Source organism: Bison bison, unplaced genomic scaffold (genome assembly GCF_000754665.1).
Source record: "Bison bison bison isolate TAMUID 2011002044 unplaced genomic scaffold, Bison_UMD1.0 scf7180017864063, whole genome shotgun sequence".
Taxonomy (NCBI): domain Eukaryota; kingdom Metazoa; phylum Chordata; class Mammalia; order Artiodactyla; family Bovidae; genus Bison; species Bison bison.
The window spans coordinates 15,509,637-15,533,944 of record NW_011494635.1 but is presented as its reverse complement, the minus strand read 5'-3'; the positions used below and the strand labels follow the sequence as shown (position 1 = coordinate 15,533,944).

The following is a 24,308-nucleotide window of genomic DNA, read 5'->3' as shown; positions in this document are numbered from 1 at the left end:
GGGGGTGCTATGCAAACCTTCATAAGCATCTGTGGTCTACCTTTTTCCTTTTTTTTTTTCAAGGCTGGACTGTGCAGCCTGTGGGATCTTAGTTCCCTGACCAGGGGTCTAACCCTGCCCCCTGCATTGGGAGCACAGAGTCTTAACCACTTGACTACCAGTGAAGTTCTTATGATCTGCCTTTTACTTGTAGCATTCCTTAAACTGCTCACAGTATTGCACTGTCATGAGGTAAACCTGTCATTTCATCAGACCCCTGTGCTGCTCTCTGGAGTGGGCGGTGGTCTTTGTCCTGTCCCCACCCTAGAATGACCATCCAGCTGATGAACAGCATGCCTCTTTGTGGTGATCACAGGGGCAGAGTGTGTCTCAGTGAGCAGCAGCTCGATACAGCCTTACCTGGTCACATGCTAGCCCCCTAAAGCCTTGAAGGCAGGTGTTTTCTTATATTTTTAAAAGGCAGATGACAAGAAGGCAAATTAGTGAACTTTGGATTTTATATCAAAAATATATGTAGCAACAACAAAAAAATGGATGCAACAGTAATGTTCAAGCTGAGAGTTTGAATATAACCTTCCTAACTTTAATTCACCATTATGAACTTTGTCTGTCTGTGTAGTCTTCTCATCTGTAAATTGGAGGCCAAAGTAGTAATTGCTCATGTTTATCATGTACCCAGTACTGTTTTCCTCAATTTGCAGGAGCCTGCTCACAGACACTCCATGCCAGGCCAGCTCCAGCCCTACTGGATGAAAAGGAGGTGGAGGTGTTGAGTAACTGCTCGGGTCCCTGAGCCCATAAGTGGCAGAACCGGGCTTCAGCCCAGGCAAGTGACCTGAGAGCTGCCCTCCCACCCCTACTGGACTAGGTACCTGCCCCACAGACCTCTTGGTCTAGAGCATGTGTGCCCCAAATGCCTGTACATGGTGAGCACGCCTAGACTGTAACTGCCGTGTTGGTGAAATTTCTATGATAATCACGAGGCCTGTCACCAGTAAAACTGCAACAGCACGTATGTGTCTTGATGCTCACCTCTGACATCAGACATCTCTTTACAGATGGCTTGTCACCGGGTGGTTGGTGCAGCTCATACTTGGTTTCGTGCTGGATTTGACAGAATGGTTGGTTTTGGTTCTGGCTTCAGGGAGCTGGCCCACTGCTTCTCAGAGACAGTCAGCCCACAGTGGGAACCCTGGGCTGGCCAGCCCCAGGGGGCGGCCCTGGCTGGTGAGACACAGAAGGCATCATGGCTGCATCTGCCAAGTTTTATGGACTTTCACCCACTGTGTGTGTCTTAAGCTTCCATTCATTCTGGAGTTGGAGAGTCCAGTCCACTCGCTAGGGGTGGCGCTGCCCCCAGGGTGATGGGTCATTGGGTTGTCAGTGTCATATCCTGCACTGCTCAGCCCCCGGGCTCTCTTGAAGCCATAAGTAGGTCTCTTAGCCTGCGCACTTCTGAGTGACTGATTTCGGTCACAAGCATTTTCATGTGATGTTCATAGTTGAGGATTTGAATGTTGTGAGGATCCTTCCTGGTGGTCATTCACAAGAGTGGCCTTGTCCCTGAGCCTGTCTGCCTTTTCTGTCATAGAACACGTCCCTCCTATTCTCCAGTCTGCCTGCTGACGCACAGCCTGTCCACTGAAAGCCAGGGGCAGCAGATGGCTCCCTGGGTGGAAGGGGTCTGTGACTTCAGCCCTCTGAGATTGTCGGCGTTCTGAGTGTAGAACACCAGCACCCAGAAAGCTCTGCTGCCCATTGCTTTTATAAGAAACACTTTTGCCTTCCACTGTCTAGTTTCACATTCAGCTTTAGGAATACATTAAGGTTTTCTGGAAATGTTTGGTCATAGCATGGTCCGCCCAGAATCTCTTGCTGCAGCCTTGTGCATAGGTGGCACATGTTAGCTCCAGTGCTGAGATGGCGGGTATGTCTCTGTGACTGTCAGTCATGCTCTGGGTGTGAGGGTTCTAGCTCGCTTTAGGCCCCTTTACACTGAGGCAGTGTTGCCCTGCTGTTTGCGCCTCAGGGACGCTGACCAGGAGGGCCAAGGTGGAAGTGAGGCACTGCCATCCACACTGGGCCGTCGGCAGCCTCCTCTTGGAGTCATAGGCTTTTGAGAATGTTCGACTCTCCTTGTATTCAAACATGTAAGTTACTTTGATCAACTTCTGACTTTTTCCTTTTGACTGAAAGCATTAGGTTATGAAAGAAAATCATTTGGTTTCTGGACATAAGTCACAACCGATAAAATTAATTCCACAAACACACTGACCGCTCTGCCAGGACTGAGGCAGCACTCGGTTTATTCCTCAGAAAGGCTTCGAATGTGACCCTGCTGGGGCCTTTCCATTTCCCCCAGGGGTGTTGCTAAGCTCATGCCGGTCAGCCTGTACAGGAGCACACGCACTCAGTGAGCAAGCGTGGCTTAGCTGCTGCTCTCTCATGGGTTGGTCCTCCCTTGGACACTTGATGATGGCATTGAGTCCTTCTTAAAGAGGAACCTGTTTTACTCACTTAATTGTCTCTGTCTGTTCTAAGCTTGCATCACTGTTACTTTTTATTATTCTTAGAATTAAGGAAGAAAGGTGTCATCTTTAGAAGTTGCTCTGTTTTCCTAGCCAATGTAGAAATTCTGTACATTTGACATTCATTTTAAGTTAGGAACAAAGGTAGCAGATGACCATGATACTCGGCAGCATCTCTTCCACATCTCCCATGTTGGCTGATTCTGCTTATAATCAGGTGCATTTCTTCAGATGCACCTGTGGTCATCGGTGGCCATTTCTCCTGCTCTGCAGTGTACTAACATTTTCCTGCTGGAATAGATGATGAGCTCAGGGTTACACGTGCAGACCATGGGTGTTCCTGTGTATCTGTCCCTGCTCTGGGGAAATCTGGCCCTCCCCTGCCTGAGGAGGTGCCCCAGGTCCTTTTTTCCAGGTTCATCATGGATTGTAAAGGAAGATCCCTTCAGAGAAGAGGGGTCAGCTGTCTTTGGGACACCAGTTGTGTCTCATCTTTAGTATTTTTGTTTTCAGTGAAGTTTTTTTTCTGAGGGTCGGGCCCTGGGTGGGGGGAGGTGCGCACCAAAGCAGCTGTCCCTGAAGTGCTGGCTGGTGGTCCCTGTCGTCACCTGACAGACCCTTGCTCCTGCTGTCCTGACTGAAGCTGCAGCGTCCTTGTCGTCCTGCCCAGTGTAGTGTGCTCCTGTCCCCGTGTGACAGACTTTGTCCTGCACTGTCATCTTACAACCTGAAGGGCATTGGCCTCTATTCCCTCCTCCTCCCTCTGACTTTTCTTTGTCCTTTTACCTTTATGCTGTCAAGGCATATGTTTCCGTTGGTCTGTAAGTTTACTGTTGAAAATCCATAAGTTATTCCCACTTGTGGAAACACTGTTTAAACAGAGCCTGGTCCCTGCCCTGATGAGGTTTCCTCCCAGAGTAGTGCCTCTCTCTCCCCAGATTCCTAACAGCCATTCTTACACTATTAGCCTGTTTCTTAGCTCCTTTGTGTTCAGACTGCCCATGATATGATGTGTTATTTTTGTGGCCTGGAACTTGCCTCTGGGCACTCCGTCCTTCTGCCCCTGGCAACACAGCGGCTTTCCAGGCTGCCTGTCCAGCCACACTTCTGGGATGACCAGAGGTGGGAAGGCTGCAGTGCCCATGGCAGCCCTAGAAACTGCATCTCAGGGGAGCAGAGACAGTGAGTGGCCCGCTATGGCCTTGCCCCACTGCCTGCCCCTGGAGGATCACAGAGCACGCCTGTCTGCACACTGGGAGGTGTTACTCTGGGGATTACCTGCTCAGGGCTTTTTTTTTTTTTTTTAATTTTTGGCTGTGCTGGGTCTTTGTTGCTGTGCAGGCTTTTCGCTGGTTATAGCCAGTGAAGGCCACTCTCATGCATGGCCTTCTTGCTGTAGTGGCTTTTCTTGTTGTGGAGCACAGGCTCTAGGGCTTCAGTAGTTGTGGTGCATGGGCTTAGTTGCTCCGAAGTATGTGGGCTTTTCCCAGATCAGGAATCCAACCTGTGTCTCCTGCATTGATAGTGGATTCTTTACCACTGAGCTACCAGGGAAGCCTGGCCCTGCTCTTTTTTAAAGACAGTTTTTTAGAGCCACCAGGAAAGATATTATCAAGGCTTTTAAATCTACCTTGTTTTCATAGTAGGTGCTTGTGTTAAAACATGATTGTTTTAATTATTATGTAATGGTATGTGTAGAAGTAGCAAAGAATTTGTAGCTCTTGTAGGAATTTTTGAGACTACCTCAGGTAATTTTGAAGGTTTTTGAATACAGTATCCTTGGAATGAAACCTAATAGAGAGCCTCCGCACTCCTCCTCCCAAGACCTCTCAGAGAGAAATGCTAGTGCACCTGCTGGGCCCAGGGAGAGACGGGCCGCTCTTCAGGGCTTCTGGGACTGGCTGGCATCACTTGGATGAGTGGAGCTGGTCTGTCTCTCACGCTCGCTCAGGTTAACTCCAGGTGGAGAGGTTACCTGTGGGCAAGGCAACAGAGCTTTAGAGTGCAGTGTAGGAGAAGTCACTGTGGATTAGGGGATAGAGAAGGATTTATTGAACAAAAATGGGGGAAAATAGATTGATACATTTACAAAGATTTGATATATTCAGTTACATAAAGATTAAGAGGGCATTTCCTGGTGGTCCTCTGGTTAGGGCTCCACACCTTCCCTGCCGGGGGTGAGGTTTCGGTCCTTGGTCGGGGAGCCACGATCCTGCATGCCTCGGCCGAAAAATAAAGAGTGAGAGATGTGTTACAAGGTAATGGGCAAATAGATAACATTACTGAGTGGTTTGTGTAGGAATGGGTAAGGTGGTCAGTCTTACAGCTTTTACCACAATTGATAAATGTGTGAACTTGAATTCATGATAAATAAAAAGAGAGGGGTGGAAATTGGGAGCCCTGGGGTGCCCACCTTTGCGGGGTGTGGTCGGCCCTTCTCTCAGACCCTAAAGTCCCACTTGTAGGTACACATCCTGCAATAGTTCTTCCTTACCTGTTTTTGGTGAAGGACCAGATTATATTTTTTGTAATTTCCAGTGTGTTTACAGGCTGATACTTTTGTGAACTACAACAAAAATGATCAGCTAGAGGAATAAGTTGCAAACCAAACAAGAAACACAAGTCCAGATTTTTTTTTGAAATTTTTAAAAATAAACACACAGTAAAATGGACCTTTTCTTGATGTAAGGTTGTCTTGAGTTTTATTTTATTTTTGATAGTTTATTTATTTTTGGTTGTGCGGGGTCTTTTTGTTGCACAGGCTTTCTCTAGTTGTGGTGATCAAGGGCTGTTCTGTAGCTGCAGTGTGCAGGCTTCTAATTGTGGTGGCTTCTCTAGTTATGGTGCACAGACCCAGTTGCTCCATGCCATGTGGGATCTTCCCAGATCAGGGATCAAACCCGTGTCTCCTGCAGTGGCAGGTGGACTCTTAATCACTGAGCCACGAGGGAGTTTTGATCCATAGAAATTTTTGTGACCATCACTCTACTCAGGGTGTGGACCACACTCATCTGTAGCCTCCCCGGCGTCCATTGTTCTCTCTGTAGACGTAGCCTTGTCTTTTCGAGACCATCATGTTGGTGGCATCACAGAGAGTACAGTGTCACCGAGAACGCTCCTCGTTGTATGGCAGGTGCTGCATTCCTTTCCAGGGATGTCTGTGGTGTTCATCTTCCAGTTTGTTACCCTTTCACAGGGATGTATGTGTTGTTCCTGGGTTTAGTTACTATAAATATTCATGTACACATTTTCTGTGTGAACATCAGTTCCTGTTTCTCTTAAATAAATGCTTAGGAGTGGGATTGCTGGGTCCTGTGAAAGCCTATTTTTACCTTTATAGGAAACTTGCAAACTCTCTTCCAGAGTGGCTGCCCCATTTCCTGTGCTGCCAGCAGTGTTCGAGTCTAGCTTCTGTCACCCTCACCAGCACTTGGTATTGCTGGGTTATTTTTAATCTCTCTTGATAAATGTGTGTGTAAGTGTGTGTGTGTGAAGTGACTAAGTCACTTCAGTTGTGTCTGACTCTTTGCAACCCTGTGGACTGTAGCCTTCCAGATTCCTCTGTTGGGATTCTCCAGGCAAGATTATTGGAGTGGGTTGCCGTGCCCTCCTTCAGGGGATCTTCCTGACCCAGGGATCCAGCCCGCGTCTCTTATGTCTCCTGCATTGACAGGTGGATTTTTTACCGCTAACACCACCTAGGAAGCCCTGATAGGTGTGTGATGGTACCTTATTGTAGTTTTAAGTTGCATTTCCCGAATGGATAGAGAGGGTGTCTCCTCCTGTAGATACCTGGTGCTGTTCTGACAGTTGGGGAGTCTTGCTGTCGTGACCTGAGCCAGCAGGGCATCACCCTGTGCCTGGTGCTGCCCTAGGGAGACCTGCCAGCAGGAATTGTTCAGCAGGTTGAGGACCCAGTAGTAGCAAGACCTGGGAATGGCCAGGCATCCTCCAGTAGAGGAATGGATTGATAAGTTATGATTTGCCCCCAAATGGGATTTGTTCAGTACTAGGAATGCATGAATTCCTAGGAATACATCTAACGAGGAATACATTTAACATACAACTAACATACATCTAACATACAACTAGGAATACATCTAACAAAAACAAATCACAGAAGGCTGCATATACTGTATCGACCATTTTTTAAAGCTCAAAGAATTAAAACTAAATAGTTTTTAGGGAGAAATTATATGAGGTAAGTTTCTTTAAGCAAGAGATTGTAATGACACTGCTTCAGGTATATGGGGAGAATGCAGGACGTTTCACAGTTACTGGTAATTTTCTAGGTTTTAAATTGAAGGGTGGGATGGTGGTTTTTTTTTTTTTTTCTCACAATGCATCATGACTTCCATGTGGCATATCTTCCTTTCTGTGTATCATAAAACATCTAAAAGAGAAGATGTTTTCACATCTGTTCTTTCGAAGTATTGCTTTTTCCTCCAGTAGTAGGTTGAATTCAATAACGACACCTCATGAACAGTCAGCACTTGCTGAGATCACACGGGGGGATCAGGAGTGCACGCCCCTCTCCCTTGAAGATGTTTATGTCTTCCCTGAGCTTGGTTGTGGCTGTGAGGATGGGGCTTTTTGTCTGTTCATTTGTTCACTGCTACCTCCCCAGGTTTGAGAACAGGTGCTTCATAAACATTTGTTGAACAAACGAACAACACAAACATTTGCTCAAGACCCAAGACAGCTCCAGAGGACTCAGTGGGCTCCGCTGCACATCGTGCGGGTGCCAGGACAGGCTTCCGGGACCTGGGTGTCACTGCAGGGTTGGGAATCTAAGGAGAGGCTCCACATAGGAGGGGGCAGGGCATTAGAGGACTCCGGGTGCTCAGGGTTAGCAGAGCGTGTTGTCAGGCCATGAGGCCCAGTGGGTGCAGTGGCAGGAAGAGGCTGGTGTCAGGCTGGGCCTGTGTCCAGAAGGGCCTTGTGGGACAGGCCGGGGCCTGGGCTCTGACACTGCAGCCACTGAGCTGGTGGGGAGGACCTGAGTGGGATGTAACAGGAGCAGAGCCATGCTTCACACACCATCCTGGTGACAGCCTGGGATGACTGGCTGTATCCTCCAGAATCCTTACCAGACCCTGGCACTTGGAGTTGACGAGCTTGGACTAACTAGAAGGCTAACTTTTGAAACGTGTGTGAAAATGGTGAGAAATTTACATTTAATAGTTTTTATGCTTGGACAGCATTTATTCCATTAAAACATCTGTTTAAATCATGTTCATAGCAGCTGTTTTTTTCTTAAAGGGCCAGACAGTATTTTTAGCTTTCTGGTGACAGTCTCTGCTGAGAGTAGCCACAGAATGGAATGACAGGCACATGGATGTTTTTCTGTGTTTCCATGAAAGTTGTGAAAACAAGCACCTGCTCTGGCAGATTGGAGACTTTGATGTTTCATTTGGTTTTATGCTGCTGTCTAATTTATGTTGAGTCACCTTACTTACAGCAGGTGCTAGATTGTTTTTCCTGTTCTTAATTTTTGTATAAATGAAGTCGTTTTGTATTTAGCTTGTTTGTGTAACACATTGTGTTTGAGATTTTATTGCTTGTGTCAGTATCTCCTCCTTTTTTATTGATGAGTAGTGTTCTGTATAGATTAGACCAGAAATGATCAGTTCCCCTGTTGATGAGCATGTGTATGGTTTACTTTTCTTAGAGCTGATGTTGTCCACTTCACACAAGACATCTGCTCTGCCCCACCCCACTGCTCCTCTGTGCAAAGGGCCACATAAACCCCACAAGCCAAGACTCAGAATTCTGCTCCCAAAAATCCTGTGGTGGTGGTTTTTTTTTTTTTTAACAAAAAGGAAAAAAATCATCTATTACCTACATGCTTCCCATAATGGGAAGCCTGTGGCCTTTGTTCCTTCTAAAGATACTGGTTTCTCTCTGGTGTTGTTTGCCCTCCATCCAGGTAGCTCTTGCTGGTGTCTTGTATTTTAGGTTTTGTTATGGGTTTTGTCATGGGTTCTCTTAGTCTCTGCTGGAAACTGTTTTCACTTCAGCCTTTGTTTCTGAGTGATGTTTTTGCTGGAAACAGAACTCTGGCCTGACAGGTGTTTTAGCTCTGCACCTTCACTTTGGGTGCCACCGCTTTCTGGTTCCTGTGACCTCGGTGAGGAGAGTTGAGATCATGGCCCACTGCTCTGTAACACGTCCGTTTGCTCTTGAACTCTGGTTTTCAGCAGTGTGGCTGGTGGGTCTTGGCTTGTTTTCTCCATATTCGTCTGTGCTCTGCAGGTAGGGGATCTTACAGTAGGCTTGTGTTGCCTGTTCCCCTCACAGTGCTCCCAGGCATCTGAGCTCATCTGCCTCAGCCACCGCTCCCTGGCCTTGGGGTGGAGTCTCCTGCCCAGCCCCCAGTGTGCATGTGAATACTTTTGAACCCTGTGATCCTGAAGAAGGGTAAATACCCTTTGCCCTTTGAGACAGATGTGTGTCCTGTGAGCAGAGTCCCCGTCATTGGCACCCAAGCAGAGCGCATTGGAATTGGTCTTTGTTGATCGGGCATAGGGCTGCACTGTTGCTGTGCCAGAGTCCATACCCACCAAGGTGATGGGAGGGACTTCTTCCTCGGGGCCAGTTTGTACTTCATCTCAGGGCAGAAGCTTGCAAAGGAGGGGTCTCACTTCCCTGTCCTTTGATACACGCTGCAGCTGGTGATTGGGGGCAGGTGTGTGGTGCTGAACTGTGGCTGGTTGTTTTGACATGCTCGTCCTCTGCCCGTCCAAATGCCTGGTGCCCTGAGCATGCTGAGCAAGTGGTGTCTGGAGCTTGGGAGTCCCAGCTGGGGTGCTGTGCCCCATGGGAGTCCTGGGACTGCACGGTGACAGTGGCATTGGATTTGTCTTGTTGGTTTGAATTTTCCCGCTTGCCGGCTGGCGGCTTTCCAGGCAAGTTGCCAGAGCTGACAGTGCGTAAACCATGATTGGAAGTAAGCAGACAGGATGACAGTGAGCACTCTGGATGGTTTCTGTAAAAAATGCCGTCACCTAGTCCACAGCTTTTCCAGCAATTTTTTTGTGGGAGTAGGGGTGGGGATGCAATGCTCTTGCTGCTGTCTGGCCTAATTGCTTCGTGTTGTGAAAAATTTGAGTTTTACCGTCTCGATTGGAAATGCATATTCATAATGTTTCTTGCCCACGTCTTCGTTTTACATTTATGCCAAGTTAACTTTGAGGACTAAAAAAGAGTCACAGTGACTACGCCTACACTTGCTCACAGCACACACATGTAAGCCCATTCACAAAACCCAACTTCCCTAAAATGAGTCACAAGAGAGCCATGATTTGACCCCTGGGGCAAGGGGTATGCCGGTTGCTGTCCTTAGATCTGGTATCTGGGTGCACACTTGTACCCATTCTCTTAGACACAGTGTGTTTTCATGCCTCAGAGGCAGAAACTTGCAACGTGGTGGTGGAGACTGTAGATTTCAGGCCCATAAGACAAGTATTTATTGTCTTGTCCTTTACAAAAAAGCTCGCATGCCAACTCTAGAGTGATGATAATCCTTTGACAAATAGCACTGAGCAAGCCTTGACGTTCAAGTCTGTTCTGCCTTTTACTGTACCCAGCTTGCTGAGACAATTAAATTAGGCTTGAGCTGTCCAGACTGATTGCTGTGCTGTCAGTGATTTTATTCAAATACAAGGTTGTTTAGTCCCTTACTCTTAGTGTTCGTGATGCCAACTCTAATGATACAAAACTGGGTTGGAGGGAGTCCATGCAAGGATGTTCTTGGGTTCTTAGGAGGATTTGCAGTTGACTGGACCCTGGTTGTCAGGATCCTTCATTTACGGCCCTTTGATTGGCTCACAGCCAAAAACACATCCCCAAATGGACAGCTTGCTCTTGGGCGCTAATGAGAAAGGGCACTGTAGGGACTGCTGGAGCCTTGCTTATTGTTAGCACATGGAGACAGGTCCACACCCGTAGGGCTGAAGGCCCTGAGGACCAGGAAGGCTGAGTGCTCAATGAAAGCAACAGCCCGGCATGCAGAAGTTGTGTGTCCTGGACGTGAGTCATGACAGGTGCCTCAAGTTCATGCAGTGCAGAAAAGCCTACAGAAGACCATGATTTAAAAAAACAATAGTATGGGAATAGTGGTAGACAACGAAGTCTTTTATTTTTTTAATTATTTATTTACTTTTTATTTTTGGCTATGCTGTGTCTTCATGGCTGTGTATGGGCTTTCTCTAGTTGTGGTGCGCAAGGACTATTCTTATCAGAGCACAGGCTCTAGACACATGGGCTTCAGTAGTTGTGGCTCTTGGTCTCTAGGGCGAGGGCTCAGTAGTTGCGGCTCACCAGTTTAGTTGCTCCACAATATGTGGAATCTTCCTGGAATCAGGGATTGAACCTGTGTCCCCTGCATTGGCAGGTGGATTCCCATACACTATACGCCCCGGGAAAGTCCAAGAAGAAATTTTTTTTTTTTTTTTTTTTTAAGAAGAAATATTTTAATCTCTACTCCCTGGTGCTTCTCAGAAACAACCAGATCACCAGACACATTCTGAAGATATTCACATCGTCTTTTAAGTAAAAGTGTTTGTTCCAGTTTTCCTTGAATTTGGCAAACGAGATGGAGGTGATACCAATGAAATTGCTGCCCCCTCACCTTTACCCAGGGGCACCCATGGGGCTGCCCCACTGTATCGTCACCCCCACCATGCGGTCCAGGAGGTTCACAGTCGGCCTGTCGCTGCTCCTTAGGTGGGTTCTTGCATTTCTGTGCATTTGTCACTTGCCTGCAGACCTGTCACCCTGGCTTCCCGTCTTAACTGGCTGGATTTTATCACCACCTCGTTTTTTTGGAAGCTCTTGGTTCCCAACAGTCTTGATCTGTGTGAGCATGAGCCTGCTTTTCTGTGGGGAGAACCTGCCTGGTGGTGCCAGTGTCTACTCCAAAGGTCCTGTCCTGCCCCACCACACTCTGGTGCCCAGCGCCATAGGGGCTCCAGCTCCCGGTTGGGGAGGGGAAGCTGTGGGTACCAGGGACTCAGAACGTGGAACCTGGTTTTTAATCCCTGGGTTTGAAGAGATGTGTTTATTTTTTTATAATATTTTTATTTACTTATTTATTTGGCTGGGTTTCAAGAGGTATATGACAACCCATTCCAGTACTCTTGCCTGGAAAATCCCATGGACGGAGGAGCCCAGTAGGCTGCCGTCCATGGGGTCGCTGAGGGTCGGACACGACTGAGCGACTTCACTTTCACTGTTCACTTTCATGCATTGGAGAAGGAAATGGCAACCCACTCCAGTGTTCCTACCTGGAGAATCCCAGGGACGGCGGAGCCTGGTGGGCTGCCGTCTATGGGGTCGCACAGAGTCGGACACGACTGAAGTGACTTAGCAGTAGCAGCAGCAAGAGGTATATTTATTATTAAACAAATATTGGCCTTAAAATTTGGATATAGGTGCTGGCAGTTCACTGAAGTTAAGAAATCTAACTTTAAGGTTTTACTAGTCAGTGGTCTGTCTGTGCGTGAAGAGGCAGGTGTGAACCACAGAGACTGGCTCACCCTGACTCATCCACGTGTGTGTTGTGTTTCCTCGGGGTGGTTTTGTCGTAGACCAGGAAATTCTGCCACTTGGTGCAGGAGCATGGAAGTCTCAGGCATTAGTGGTGCTGGGGAGTCTTGACTTAGATGCTAAAGTTTCACAGGGCCTTCTCGTCAGTCACATTAAGTAGCTGGCACCTCTTAAAACTCAACACTCAAAAAACTATCATGGCATCCGGTCCCATCACTTCATGGCAAATAAATGGGCAAAAAATGAAAACAGTGACAGACTTTATTTTCTTGGGCTCCCAAATCACCGTGAATGGTGACTGCAACCATGAAATTAAAAGATGCTTGCTTGGAAGAAAAGCCGTGACAAACCTAGATGGCATATTCAAAAGCAAAGACATCACTTTGCCAACAAAAGTCTGTCTAGTCAAAGCTATGGTTTTTCTAGTAGTCATGTATGGATATGAGAATTGGACCATAAAGAAGGCTGAGCACTGAAGAATTGACGTTTTCCAATTTCGGTGCTGAAGAGGACTTTTGAGAGTCCCCTGGACAGCAGGGAGATCAAACCAGTCAATCCTAAAGAAAATCAACCCTGAATATTCATTGGGAAGACTGATGCTGAAACTGAAGCTTCAATACTTTGGCCACCTGATGTGAACAGCCAACTCATTGGAAATGACCCTGATGCTGGGAAAGATCAAGGGCAGGAGAAGAACGGGGTGACTGAAGATGAGATGGTCGGGTGGCATCACCAATACAATGAACATGAGTTTTAGCAAACTCCGGGAGATGGTGAAGGACAAGGAAGCCTGGTGTGCTGCAGTCCATGAGGTCAGAGTTGGACATGATTTAATGACTGAACAACAACACAGTTGATGATGTAGTTAACTTCTGTGGAGCAGATACGAAAGTATTAGTTGTTGGTATTTTTCTGCGGGTGGGCTGTAAAAGGGTTATTCAGTAGGAACTGAGTAGCTGAGAATAAAAAGTAATTTGTCAAAGTTGTATTTTCTAGAACAGTTCTCAGGACCAAAAAAATTACTTAGCAAGTAATAATAAACTTGACATAGTCAAGTTACTTCTGCTGTAGAGTAAATTCTTAGTAATGGAGACTTGACGAGAATATGCTGTCATTAACATCATTGAGGGTTCTGAGCTCCCTGCAGGCCCTGCCCTGGTAGTGAGGACGTGTGTCCTTGTTTCTAATCCAGATGAGGTAAACGCCAAGTGCTGCAGTGACCTGGCCATGCCGACAGCTGGAAGCTATTAGAACTGGGCTTACCCTGGTTCCAGAGCCCATCGGCTCTGGATGGCAGTGAGGCTCGACGGTGACACACCAACGTCACAACGTTCTTTGTGCCCTTTGGTTTGGCTTGGGTCCTGACTGCACCTCTCTGTGCTTCTGTTTGTGCCTGTGACAGTTGTCGTTGTGCCTGGGGGAGCCTGGTCCCTGAGGAACCCAGTCTGGAGGGAGTTCATGTACTTGTGTCCTGGTTGTGATCAGAAGTGACCCTCCTCTGAAGCAGTTGCCGCCACTCTTCTTACCACATGTTCTCCTTTTCCTGTTTCTTGATTTCCTTCCTCATTTTGCTGAAATGCTGTCCAGATCGTTGGTTCGTTCAGGATATGCAAGCTGTGCTTTTCCCAAACTCCTGCATTGATGGACTCTTAGGACGAAACTCCTTTCTCCTTAGAGCTGGAAGCATGTTTTGTTTGGGGAAGTTCTCAGCGCCCAGGACATGGACGTTTGACCTTGCTGCTCTGCTCTGCGGGGCTGTAGTTTGCACACTTGTGTTTTCTGTCAGCACTAATTTTGTTTTTGGTTGACTATTTCTTTCTCAGTTGGCTGTATTCTCTGCCTTTCAAATTCCCACTAGATGGAGCTTCTCGTTTTCTACTTTGCATATGCTGGTTCCCTTCCGATGTTCCTTGAATCGTGCCTCCTCTGTTCTCTGGCCTCTAGCTGTTACAGGCAGTTATGCCCTCTGCTTTGTTGACAGCTTCCCTGCTCAGCTGGTGATTTCCGGAGCCTGCATTCTCTTTCTGTGCTCCTTGTGGTCATAGATTGCTGTAATTTCAGTCTCTGAGGATAGTAGAACTGTTTGGGGCAGTTTTAGGTTTACACAAAAATTGAGTACACTGTTCAGAGAGTTGCCTTGTACTTCCTGCCTCTGCCCCCAGTCCCAGTTTTTTGGCATTGAGTGGTACATTGTTTAGAGTGATGGTCTAACATTGATACAGATTAACTCAAGTCCACAGTTTACATCAGGGCTCACTCTTGGTGTTGCACATTCTTCTGATTCTGACAAATGTAATGATGATGTGTATGTAGCATTGTGGAATCAGAATAGTTTCACTGCAGTAAAAACCCTCTGTGCTCTGCCTGTTCATCCTCCCTGCCCCCAGCCCCTGGCAAACACCGGTCTTTCTACTGTCTTCATAGGTTTGTCTTCTCCAGAGTGTTAGACTGGTAGAATCCTGCAGTGTGTGTGTAGCTCTTTCTGATCAGCTTCCTTCACTGAGTTAAATGCATTTAGGCTGCTCTGTGTCTTTTCATGGTTTGGTAGCTCATTTCAGTCAGTACTAAGTAACACTCCACTGTCTGGATGTACCACAGTTTTTTATCCATCACCTGCTGAAGGACATCCTGCTTGCTTCTGAGTTTTGGCAACTATGATATATATATATACACCAACTTATTTTTAAGTAGTAGCTTATAATCACACACAGATTGTTACATTAGTAATGAATTTAGAAATGATGTCTGTCTTCTTTTCTTTGAACTGCATGCTGTTTCCAAGTGTATTGTTTTCACAGTGAACACTGAGGTTTTCCTAGACACTTTCCTTTTGGGTCTCTAATCTGTTCGTGTTGGGGACATACTGTATACGAGTTCAGTCCGTTTAGTTTTTTAATTTCGGGTGTGTGGGTCTTCGTTGCTGCACACAGGCAGCTCTAGTTGCGGTACACAAGCTTATTGCAGTGGCTTCTCTCGTAGCAGAGCACAAGCTCTAAGCTGCAGCTCAGCCGTTGTGGTGCACGGTCTTCATTGCTCCACAGCATGTGAAATCCTCCCGGACCAGGGATTGAGCCGTGTCCCCTACATGAGCAGGCAGATTCTTTACTGCTGAGCTACCAGGGAAGCCCTCTGTCCATTTAGATTTTTGGAAGCTTGTTTTAAGGCCCATCATGTAAAAGTGTAAGTTCTGTGGATGTGGGTGTCACACAAGTAATTGGGTAATGTTGGTTGATAGTGTTCTTCAGATTGTTGGCATTTTCCCTAACTTTGTGTGTGTTTCTGTTCTGTCAGTTTCTGAGAGAGGGGTGTTAAGATTTTTGTGACTGTGAAATTGTCTGCTTCTCCCCTTATTTGTCAAAACTTTTTTATGTATTTTGAGACCCTGTTTTTAAAGTGTGTCTCTTGCATTTTTATCCATTTGACAGTGTCTTCGTTTCACTGGAGCTTTTCATCTGTAGAGTTTCCTTCTCATTTTTCTTTCAGCTTTCTAGCTAGGCCCCCTTATGTTTTTACTTAGAGGTTGCTCAAGGGATTGTGGTAAACATACTTAAATTTTTATAGCCTACTTAGGGTGACAGTCGGAGAAGGCAATGGCACCCCACTCCAGTACTCTTGCCTGGAAAATCCCATGGATGGAGGAGCCTGGAAGGCTGCAGTCCATGGGGTTGCTGAGGGTCGGACACGACTGAGCGCCTTCACTTTCACTTTTCATTTTCATGCATTGGAGAAGGAAATGGCAACCCACTCCAGTGTTCTTGCCTGGAGAATCCCAGGGACGGGGGAGCCTGGTGGGCTGCCGTCTATGGGGTCGCACAGAGTCGGACACGACTGAAGTGACTTAGCAGTAGCAGTAGGGTGACAATATTGTAGCAGTCAGAAACTGCCCCTTATCTTAACGTGGGACCACTCCTCACTCCTTTCTGCTGTAGATGAATGTGTTGTATTTGTGTGTGTTGTGACCCTCACAGAGTGCTGTAATTTTTTGCCTCAAATAGAATCAAGTCTGTCTGCTCTGTGCTGGGAGTTTTAATCTGTATTTTCTGATATTTTCTCTGTGTTCTCCTTGTAGACTAGTGTGCCATGGCAGACCAGAGACAGCGCTCACTCTCTACCTCTGGGGAGTCCCTGTACCATGTACTGGGGCTGGATAAGAACGCAACCTCGGATGACATTAAGAAGTCCTACCGGTAAGAAGCCTCCACCCCCAGCAGCTCCTGCATGGCTGTCTTATATCTCCCTGTTTCCCTGGCCTACTTGCAGGGTCACAGTAGCAGTTCTATTGTATCTCATGATTGTTACCTTAATGTTTTCTGGGCAACAGAAAACAGTCCCTTGTATAAATAAATTAAAAAAAAAAAACACAGCCCCTTACATAAATAAATTTTAAAAACTAAACTAAACAGCTCCTTGTGGGTCATTTGAACTCCCTGCCCTGGAGTAGAGGCCTGGGGGGCAGGTCTGAGTGTGCTGAGCTGTGACTGTGGGTTAGTCTCCACACCCTGGGGCGGCCTTCCCTCTGAGCTTGCCCCACCCCCACCCCATGCAGTGTCTCTAAGACACTGTCATTGATGCAACCACCTGACACAGTCCTTTATGGTCTCCCTTATCTCCTTATCAGACACATTTAAAAAGCCTTTGCTGCCCAGTCCCTGCCCTTGCCTCCATTTGACAAATGTTCAATGAGCGTCCGGGACACTAGAGGGCAGCAGTAGGGCTGGCAGCTCCTGGGGGGATTGGAGCAGGCTGCTTGCAGGTAAGCTCTCACAGGGCACCTACTCCTCTGTGGATGGCTCTGGACGATTGCAGAAATTTCTGTTGACCCTGGCGTTCTTGAGTTCTGTGGAAAGTTAGCAGGGGAGCTGGTGACGGGTAAATGTGTCTCTGCTAGCCCTCCATCCAGTGGGTGAATACAAAATGCACAACCAGCAGATGGTTTTGGTTTGCAGGAAGCTGGCCTTGAAATACCACCCTGACAAGAACCCTGATAACCCGGAGGCTGCAGACAAGTTTAAGGAGATCAACAACGCCCACGCCATCTTGACGGACGCCACGAAAAGAAACATCTACGACAAGTACGGCTCACTGGGGCTCTACGTGGCCGAGCAGTTCGGGGAGGAGAACGTGAACACCTACTTTGTGCTCTCCAGCTGGTGGGCCAAGGTGAGGCTGCGACTCCCACACTCGCATCCTGGCGGGTGGGTCTGGGCATGTGGCAGGCTCCTCATCCCTTTGGATACAGCAAAGGTCCAGTCCCAGCAGCTTTCGCTGGCCTGGTGGCCTGCCTGCAGCTGACCTGGATGCACAGAGTGGGGCCTGTGCTGAAGGGTGGCATCCACAGCATTTTCTTTTATGCGTCACTGTGATAGAAACAGGAAACACACTTTTGTCATCACAGTGTGGAGAGATTTGTTTTTGTGATTGAGAAGATGTGTTTGAAATGTCTACCTTGAGAAACTTGAAAAGATAGTATTGTTTTATATGGTAACATTACTTGATTTCCTGATTTTATTCAAAGCATATGCCATGTAAGGCCTGAGAGTGTGGCTCACTGCCGGGCACTGTGCTGTTGGGAGCCAGTCCGGCGGCTGCCAGTCCCCCTTCCCCCCCGCCCCCCTTCAAAATTTACTCTTCTTATGTAGCTGGTCTTTCTTTCTGCCTTTCCTGTCTTAATGTTCTTTATTCTTCTTGATCTGGGAAAGAATCCACTGTTGGTTGAGGACCCCTCTGTAACTGGGGTCGGCGGGGGTGAGGGCCAGGCCCCGGCTTCCTCACACAGCCCTGTCCCCCTCCCCCCAGGCCCTGTTCATCTTCTGTGGGCTCCTCACCTGCTGCTACTGTTGCTGCTGCCTCTGCTGCTGCTTCAACTGCTGCTGTGGCAAGTGCAAGCCCAAGGCGCCGGAGGGGGAGGAGACGGAGTTCTATGTGTCCCCCGAGGACCTGGAGGCGCAGCTGCAGTCCGATGAGAGGGGTGAGTGCGCCCACCGCCCGGGTGGTGCGCGAGGGGCAGGCCCAGAGCGGGCCCTGAACGTGTCGCCCTGTCTCATCAAACAGGAGGGCACTGACACTGTGCGGGAGTGTTTGTGGTGGCAGCGGGACGGTTGAGGTGTGAACGTGGACGCTGGAGGTAAAGCAGGCTCGGAGGGCTGTCCCCGCCACGGACTGTGGCAGCCGAGTAGGCGGGGAGGGCCGAGGGCCGAGGCCGCTGAGGAAGGCCGTGTGGGGCAGAGGTCCAGGCAGCGTCACCCTTTCGAGTGCTTGTCCTACGACCTCTGACCCCAGTCGAGCCACCAGGCGGCTGAGTGTGTCACACAGTGTCGGGGGCCATGAAGCTCACTGGCCTGACCTCACTCCATGCGTGTCACTTGCTTGCAGAGGCCGCAGACACGCCGATCGTCATCCAGCCGGCGTCTGCCACGGAGACCACCCAGCTCACGGCTGACTCCCACCCCAGCTACCACACCGACGGGTTCAACTAAATCCAAGATCAGTCAGCACCCGGCCACTCAACCTTAGAATCATGAACTGTAGTCACAGAGATGGCGTGGGAGCCGCCCTGGCCCCAGGAGGGCCGCGCCGACCCGCCTCTGTGCCCGCCCATCCACCCCCGACACATGAAGTGCGTAGCATGCAGTATTTAAAGCAGTTTAGCTACGGTCTTCTTCATCTTCTGTTGTTTCCTTTTTTAATAGCATGTATGGGTTATGTCCATGTCTGTCTGTGTTGTGGGCGTGTTGCAGCCAGACTGCATTCACCGGACGTGGGGCTGCCTCAGGACTCTCAGGCAGGTTGGCGTGGCGGGTGGATGGCCCTTGTGGTCCCTCACCGCCAGGTGGGCTCAGGCGGGATGGGCACTCTGTTTCCTGTTTTCATGGGGGCCTGAGGCAGGTGCTGCCTGATGGAAGCTGTGGGGTCTGCTCCCTGCCCTGTCTGCCTACCTTGCAGCCACAGACAGGGCCTCTGGACTCACTTGACAGGAAGGAGCTGGGCCTGGCTCCCAGTCCCGGGGTGTTGCCCTGTGGTACTCACGCTCACCTCATCTGCTTCACCTCATGGCAGGTATTCCCGTATCTGACCTGAGGCCCCTGTGCTTCGAGTGTGCTCCCTCCCCTGCTGGGACGTCCCTGCAGCCTCCATGCTCCCCTTCCCTGCACTGCCCTCCACATTCCTTCAGGCCCACCTGGCCTCTTTGTAATCCTTTCTTGGACCTCCAAGAACCACAGATGGTATCAGCGGCCCAATTAATGGTGGTCAGAGGGGCTGAATCCAGGCTGCCGGTGGCGAGTGGGCTGCATAGCCCTCTTGCTTCCCGCCCCCAACGCACCTCCAATCCACTTTCCTCCACCTGCTCCCTTTGGCCATTGTGGATGGTTTGGGCAGTTAGAGATGTCGAGCTCATGGAGGAAGGACCAGCTGGACCAAAGGCACACTCTGGGGAGAGGGTCAGTCCCCAGGAGGCCTCGGTCCCCTTGGCTCATTCACCTGCAGCCAGACCACAGAAGCTTTCTCACCTGTCTCAGCACCACCACCTGTGGACTGTCGGAAGCCAGTCTGTCTTGTCTGCGTCTAGCCCTGGGGTAGTCCACCACTGTGAGGACTTGGAGACGTGCTTGTGCTGGGCCTGTGCCACACCTGCACCTCGAGACCTGTGTGGCCCAAGCAGGCCTGCCTGGTTTCTGCAGAATGAACCTAGTGACCACTGGACTCCTCCTCAGTGTCCAGTGGGGGAGGTTGTGGGCAGGGGCTGCACGTGAGGAGGTCAGACGCACCAGGACACCCTCCCAGAGCCACTGTCCCCCACACCACCTGCCCACCCACGGCCCCAGCTTACTCGCTGTGCTGTGCTCTGCAATCACCAGGTCCAGAGGCACTTAATGGTATTGTTTTATTTGGGGTTTTTGCCTGTGAAAATGATCATGAAGACATTCAGTGAGAGGTGAGATAAATGCACTGGTATTAAATTAGAAATAACATGCTAAAATCAGACTTCTTAAAAGAACAAGGAATCAGTTATTTGACCTGTCCAGGACCAGGGAGGAGGCTGGTCTTTGGTGCCAGCCCCAGGCAGACATCAAGAATTCAGCCTGAGAGCAGGCCCTAGTCAGCCATCCTGTTTCTGGAAATAGCTTAGGAAACGAGTTGTTTTTCCCGAGAATGGCCAAAAAACAAGTTCAAAGCTTGGACTCTAGCAAGGCAGGCAGCCGCCCCTTCTGCAGTGGGTGGGTGTGTTGCTTTGCGGGTGGAAGACTCCAAGACCCACCCCCCCACAAGTCAGGGTGAGTCCCTTGCCGGGTGAGTCCCTTGCCAGGTGTGTCTCAGTTCCGGAATCTTACTTCTCATCTGCTAGAATCGTGACGATCCCCTGGAGACCAGGGTGCCGTGGAAAAGGGGCAGGTCTGCAGGTTTGTTGAACCCAGTCTCCCACAGAATTGCAAAAATCTAGTAAATCATGATGACAATGACAACAATTCTCCTGGTGATGGTAACGATTGCATGAGGCCCAGGTCCCCAAGGAGCCAGCACCTGCTAGGTCTAGACCACACCCCTTCACCTGACCCTGACTCAGACCCTGTGTGTCCTGCGTGTCCAGTTTGTTGATCTGGAAGCAGAAAAAGTCTGGGAACCTTCAGGCACTCACCCTGACTGGAGACCTAGGCCCCTGGCTGTGTTTCCCTGGTGAGGGTATTGTGTCTGGAGCATCCCCTGTTCGTGTGTTCAGAGGAGACGACCCTCTCCCTGCTGTGGCGGGAAAGGAGAAGTGCTGTGGCTAGTGCTGGGGTGCCCTGTGGTGCTGCAGGAGCATGGGAGTGGCTGAGGGGTGGTCAGAGGCTGGTAGCCTGTAGATTTCTGTTTCTGCTTGGTGACGTGGTCTCTTGTCTTCCTTGGGCGTTATTCTGTTTTCAAACTGCTTCAGACGTTACCGCTCGTGTGTGAGCCTTCCTGCTTCTCTGATCAGTTGAGCAGCCAGCACCACGAGGAACCCATTAGGGAACATGGACATGGCGCTTCTGCTCTGGGTGGGGCGGAGGACCTGTTCCAGGGCAGATGGGCAGCCTCCCTGGCACCTGGTGTGAGACCTCCAGTGAGTGGGTGGGTGCCCAGAGCCTGGGGGCCCTGTCCGCCCTTCCCTGGCTCTCAGCAAGCCCCGCCAGGGACACAGCTTGCTTGTGGGGTGTGGTGAGAGGGTGTGAAAAGTGACTGATCTCATTCCTTTCCCAGTATTCTGAGCTGTGAACCCATGTGACACAGGATTCCTGTTATGCTTTTTTGGTTGTGACTCCGTCTGTGGAATTGGCAAAAGCTACATTTTTACTGTCCTTTCAAGCACGGTTGGCGCCGTCTCTGCTGTAGGTGTGGGCAGTGTGTGTACATATGTGTATATGTATATATCACCCAGCAGCGTGACTGCTGCCGTCCAGGGCAAAGCGACAGTACAATAAATGTTGGCTCCAAAACTGCCTCTGGTTTCTTGATCAGTGGGCAGGAGCAGGGGTCTGGGCAAGCTGGCCTGCTGTGCACAGAAGGAAACCCCGACCCTGTTGTGTCCTGGGATAGGTGTGGGTGGCAGGCCAGGTGTCAGCCTCTGGGGGTGGGGGGCAGGGCTGCCTCCCTATCCCTGGGGACTCACCTGACCCCTGAGGTGAGTGTCTCAACCCCTCCCTCCTTTGAAACATTAAAACCCATTTTCTAGGCATCAGATACAACCAGTGACAAAGCCGCATTCCAAGGGGTCTCTCTCCTGACCCCAGACCCACCCAGAGGGTCCCTGTGAGGTAGGAGATGGGCTCCAGCTTGGACATTATTCTCCTACCTCACCTCAGGGAAGAGGCTGGGCGTGGGTCCTGTGCTCAGCAACTTCTGGTCGGTTTTATCTCCTTGGAAATGGGATGGTGTTTCGGGTGGGCAGGGGAAGCAGTTTACACTGAAACCTGTATACGTTGTGGTTAGAAGCTAAATGCGGGTTCATGGACCATGGTCGTCCATGTGCTGGTTTGTCCTGCTGCTGGGGTCCGACCTCTGTCCTGAGCCCGTGCACACACCTGGGGCTAGGCTGAGGGGTCACGGAAGTTTCCCATGGTGATGGTCTCTATGTCTGAATGTTGACCTATAATAAAGATTACTTGTAAAAAATAAATGTTTTCACTGCAGACCAGGTGTATGTCTTATTTAATGATCCCTGCATAATCCTATTTTGGGGAGAGTCTTACACTCTGGGGGCAGCTAACCTCCTTGGCCCTCCTGAGGTTGATGGTAGGGAGAGAGGGGCAGGTGACATCCTGTGCCCCATCGGGCACCCCTGGACACAGTACAGGCAGCTGCCTTTGTACCTGTCTCCTCACCCCCAAGACAAGCATCCAGTCTTGGGCTCTTGCAGGAGGCTCCATCTCTGCCCCGTGGTGTCCGTGTCTGGGCGTTCATGTCCACCATGTGTGCCTTCTCACATCAGGATGGCTCAGACCCTGGGGACCCTGGCATTAGGTGGCAGAGGCCACCCTAAGCCACATGGCCCCTGGGTCTGAATCCCTGGCTCCACAAGACGGTAGGGAGCAGCTGCCTCCAGAAACACCAGTCTTCGGCTGCAGGTGTCACCTTCCACGTCGCAGCGGGTATTGGCCCCTCTTGGCTGTGCTCCTCAGGTGGGGGTGCTGATCTTTCTTCTGTGTCTTTGGTCTTAGTGAAGAGCAAGGCAGAAATGATTTGAAAAAAAAATAAAGCATAAAAATAATATAACAAACACCTGGAAGCACTATTTGGACATAACAAACATGAAGTAATTTAATTTAGATTTTCCACAAAAAGATAGGGACTTCCCTGGTGGTCCAGTGGTTAAAAATCTGCCTGCCAATGTAGAGGACATGGGTTCAATCCCTGGCCCAGGGAGATTTCACATGCCATGGTGCTACTAAGCCTGTGTGCCACAACTCCTGAAGCCCGCACACCCTGGAGCCTGCACACCAAAACTACTGAGCCTGAGTGCTGCAAGTACTGAAACCTGTGTGCCTAGAGCCTGTGCTCCACACTAGAAGCCACTGCAATCAGAAGCCCGTGTACCTCAATAAAGAGCAGCCCCCACCCACCACAACTAGAGAGCCTGTGCAAAGCAAGGGAGATCCAGAACAGCCAAGAATTAAAGGGAAAACATAATAAAGACCCCTTTGTACCTCTCTCCCGGGGATCCAGAGGTGGCCACTAGGCACTTCAGCCCACTTCTGTTTATGGTTTTAAACCCTGCCTACCAGTGTCAGGGTAGCTGACGTTCCAACACTTTGACCACCTGATATAAAGAGCTGACTCTGGAAAAGACCCTGATGCTGGGGAAAACTGAGGGCAAGAGGAGAAGGGAGTGACAGAGGATGAGATGGTTGGATGGCATCACTGACTCAATAGACATGAGTTTGAGCAAACTCAGGGAGACAGTGATGGACAGAGAAGTGATGTTGCAGTTCATGTGGTTGCAGAGTCAGACACGACTTAGCTACTTACTGAACAACAACCAGTGTCAGCATCTGGAATGTACCACTGATTTCTAAGATTTACATAAACTGTACAGCACTAAATCACTGTGAGTGTTCATTCAATGTAGGTTTTTTTTTTTTAATCCATGTGGCTACATCTGGTTATTTTAATTTCTGTACAGCATATATCATATGAATCAACCACAAGTGGTTGGTGGTCTTGTCACTTGAGGACACAGGTGGTTTTATTTCCTGGCTGATGAAGCAGAGCTGCGCTACCCTGGCCAGGGACTACCACTGGGCAGGCTCTGGAAACCTCCCCGTGATTGGTGGCCCCAAATGCCCTGCACATTCAGAGAGGAAGGCCCCTTCCTACTTCCCTGCCAGCCTGAGCATCCTCAGACGTTTTTCCTCATTTTCAGTATTTTCTACCTGAGATACTGACAGAAATAGGACGTGACAACACGAAACCAATGTTTAATGATGGGGATGCAGAGTGGTGGGCAACGGGACCTCCGCCCCTCCTGGCCTTTGTTTAGGAGGACTGAGGGCCCCGGGCATGGATGAAGTCCCCCCAGTGCCCTTTGCTCTTCTGTGCCCAGTCTTAGGACCCTGGGCTCTTAGCAGAAGTCGTGGTCGCAGCGTGTGGGTACGGTCTTAGGTACACCTCCCGCTTCCCTTCCCTGTCCTACCTCCCACACCCCCGGGAAGTACCGAGAGGCAGCCCCACCCAGCACGTGTTCGGCGTGTGGGGCCTGGCCACCAGGAGGGGCGGGGC

General features: G+C 49.5%; 1 protein-coding gene and 1 long non-coding RNA gene across 4 annotated transcripts in view; one reads left to right on the top strand and one right to left on the bottom strand.

The window, feature by feature from the left end:
- Positions 1-90: 90 nt before the first annotated feature.
- DNAJC5 (DnaJ (Hsp40) homolog, subfamily C, member 5) lies at positions 91-22,209 on the top strand. 3 transcript variants are annotated; one of them, XM_010836550.1, is made up of 5 exons: positions 91-2,150; positions 16,147-16,264; positions 17,024-17,237; positions 17,874-18,045; positions 18,450-22,209. In XM_010836550.1, exons 2-5 carry the CDS (start codon positions 16,158-16,160, stop codon positions 18,551-18,553), a joined length of 597 nt encoding a protein of 198 aa, XP_010834852.1. In that variant the 5' UTR covers positions 91-2,150; positions 16,147-16,157; the 3' UTR covers positions 18,554-22,209. The 3 variants fall into 3 exon arrangements, 2 of the variants coding, with proteins under 2 accessions (XP_010834852.1, XP_010834851.1); XR_825001.1 differs by lacking the exon at positions 91-2,150 and adding an exon at positions 18,129-18,201 and having other exon boundaries at positions 15,869-16,264; XM_010836549.1 differs by lacking the exon at positions 91-2,150 and having other exon boundaries at positions 15,869-16,264.
- Positions 20,678-24,308, bottom strand: part of LOC104986108 — a 6,308-nt gene continuing 2,677 nt past the window's right edge. Inside the window, exon 2 of the long non-coding RNA XR_825002.1 lies at positions 20,678-22,745. This is a non-coding gene — a long non-coding RNA (uncharacterized LOC104986108). The remainder of the gene's footprint in view (positions 22,746-24,308) is intronic.

Coding starts and splice junctions, on each gene's coding strand:
- DNAJC5 (XM_010836550.1), top strand. CDS start 16,158: ATGGCAGACCAGAGACAGCGCTCACTCTCTACCTCTGGGGAGTCCCTG. Junction 16,265..17,023: donor GACATTAAGAAGTCCTACCG/GTAAGAAGCCTC, acceptor TTTGGTTTGCAG/GAAGCTGGCCTTGAAATACC. Junction 17,238..17,873: donor TCTCCAGCTGGTGGGCCAAG/GTGAGGCTGCGA, acceptor CCCTCCCCCCAG/GCCCTGTTCATCTTCTGTGG.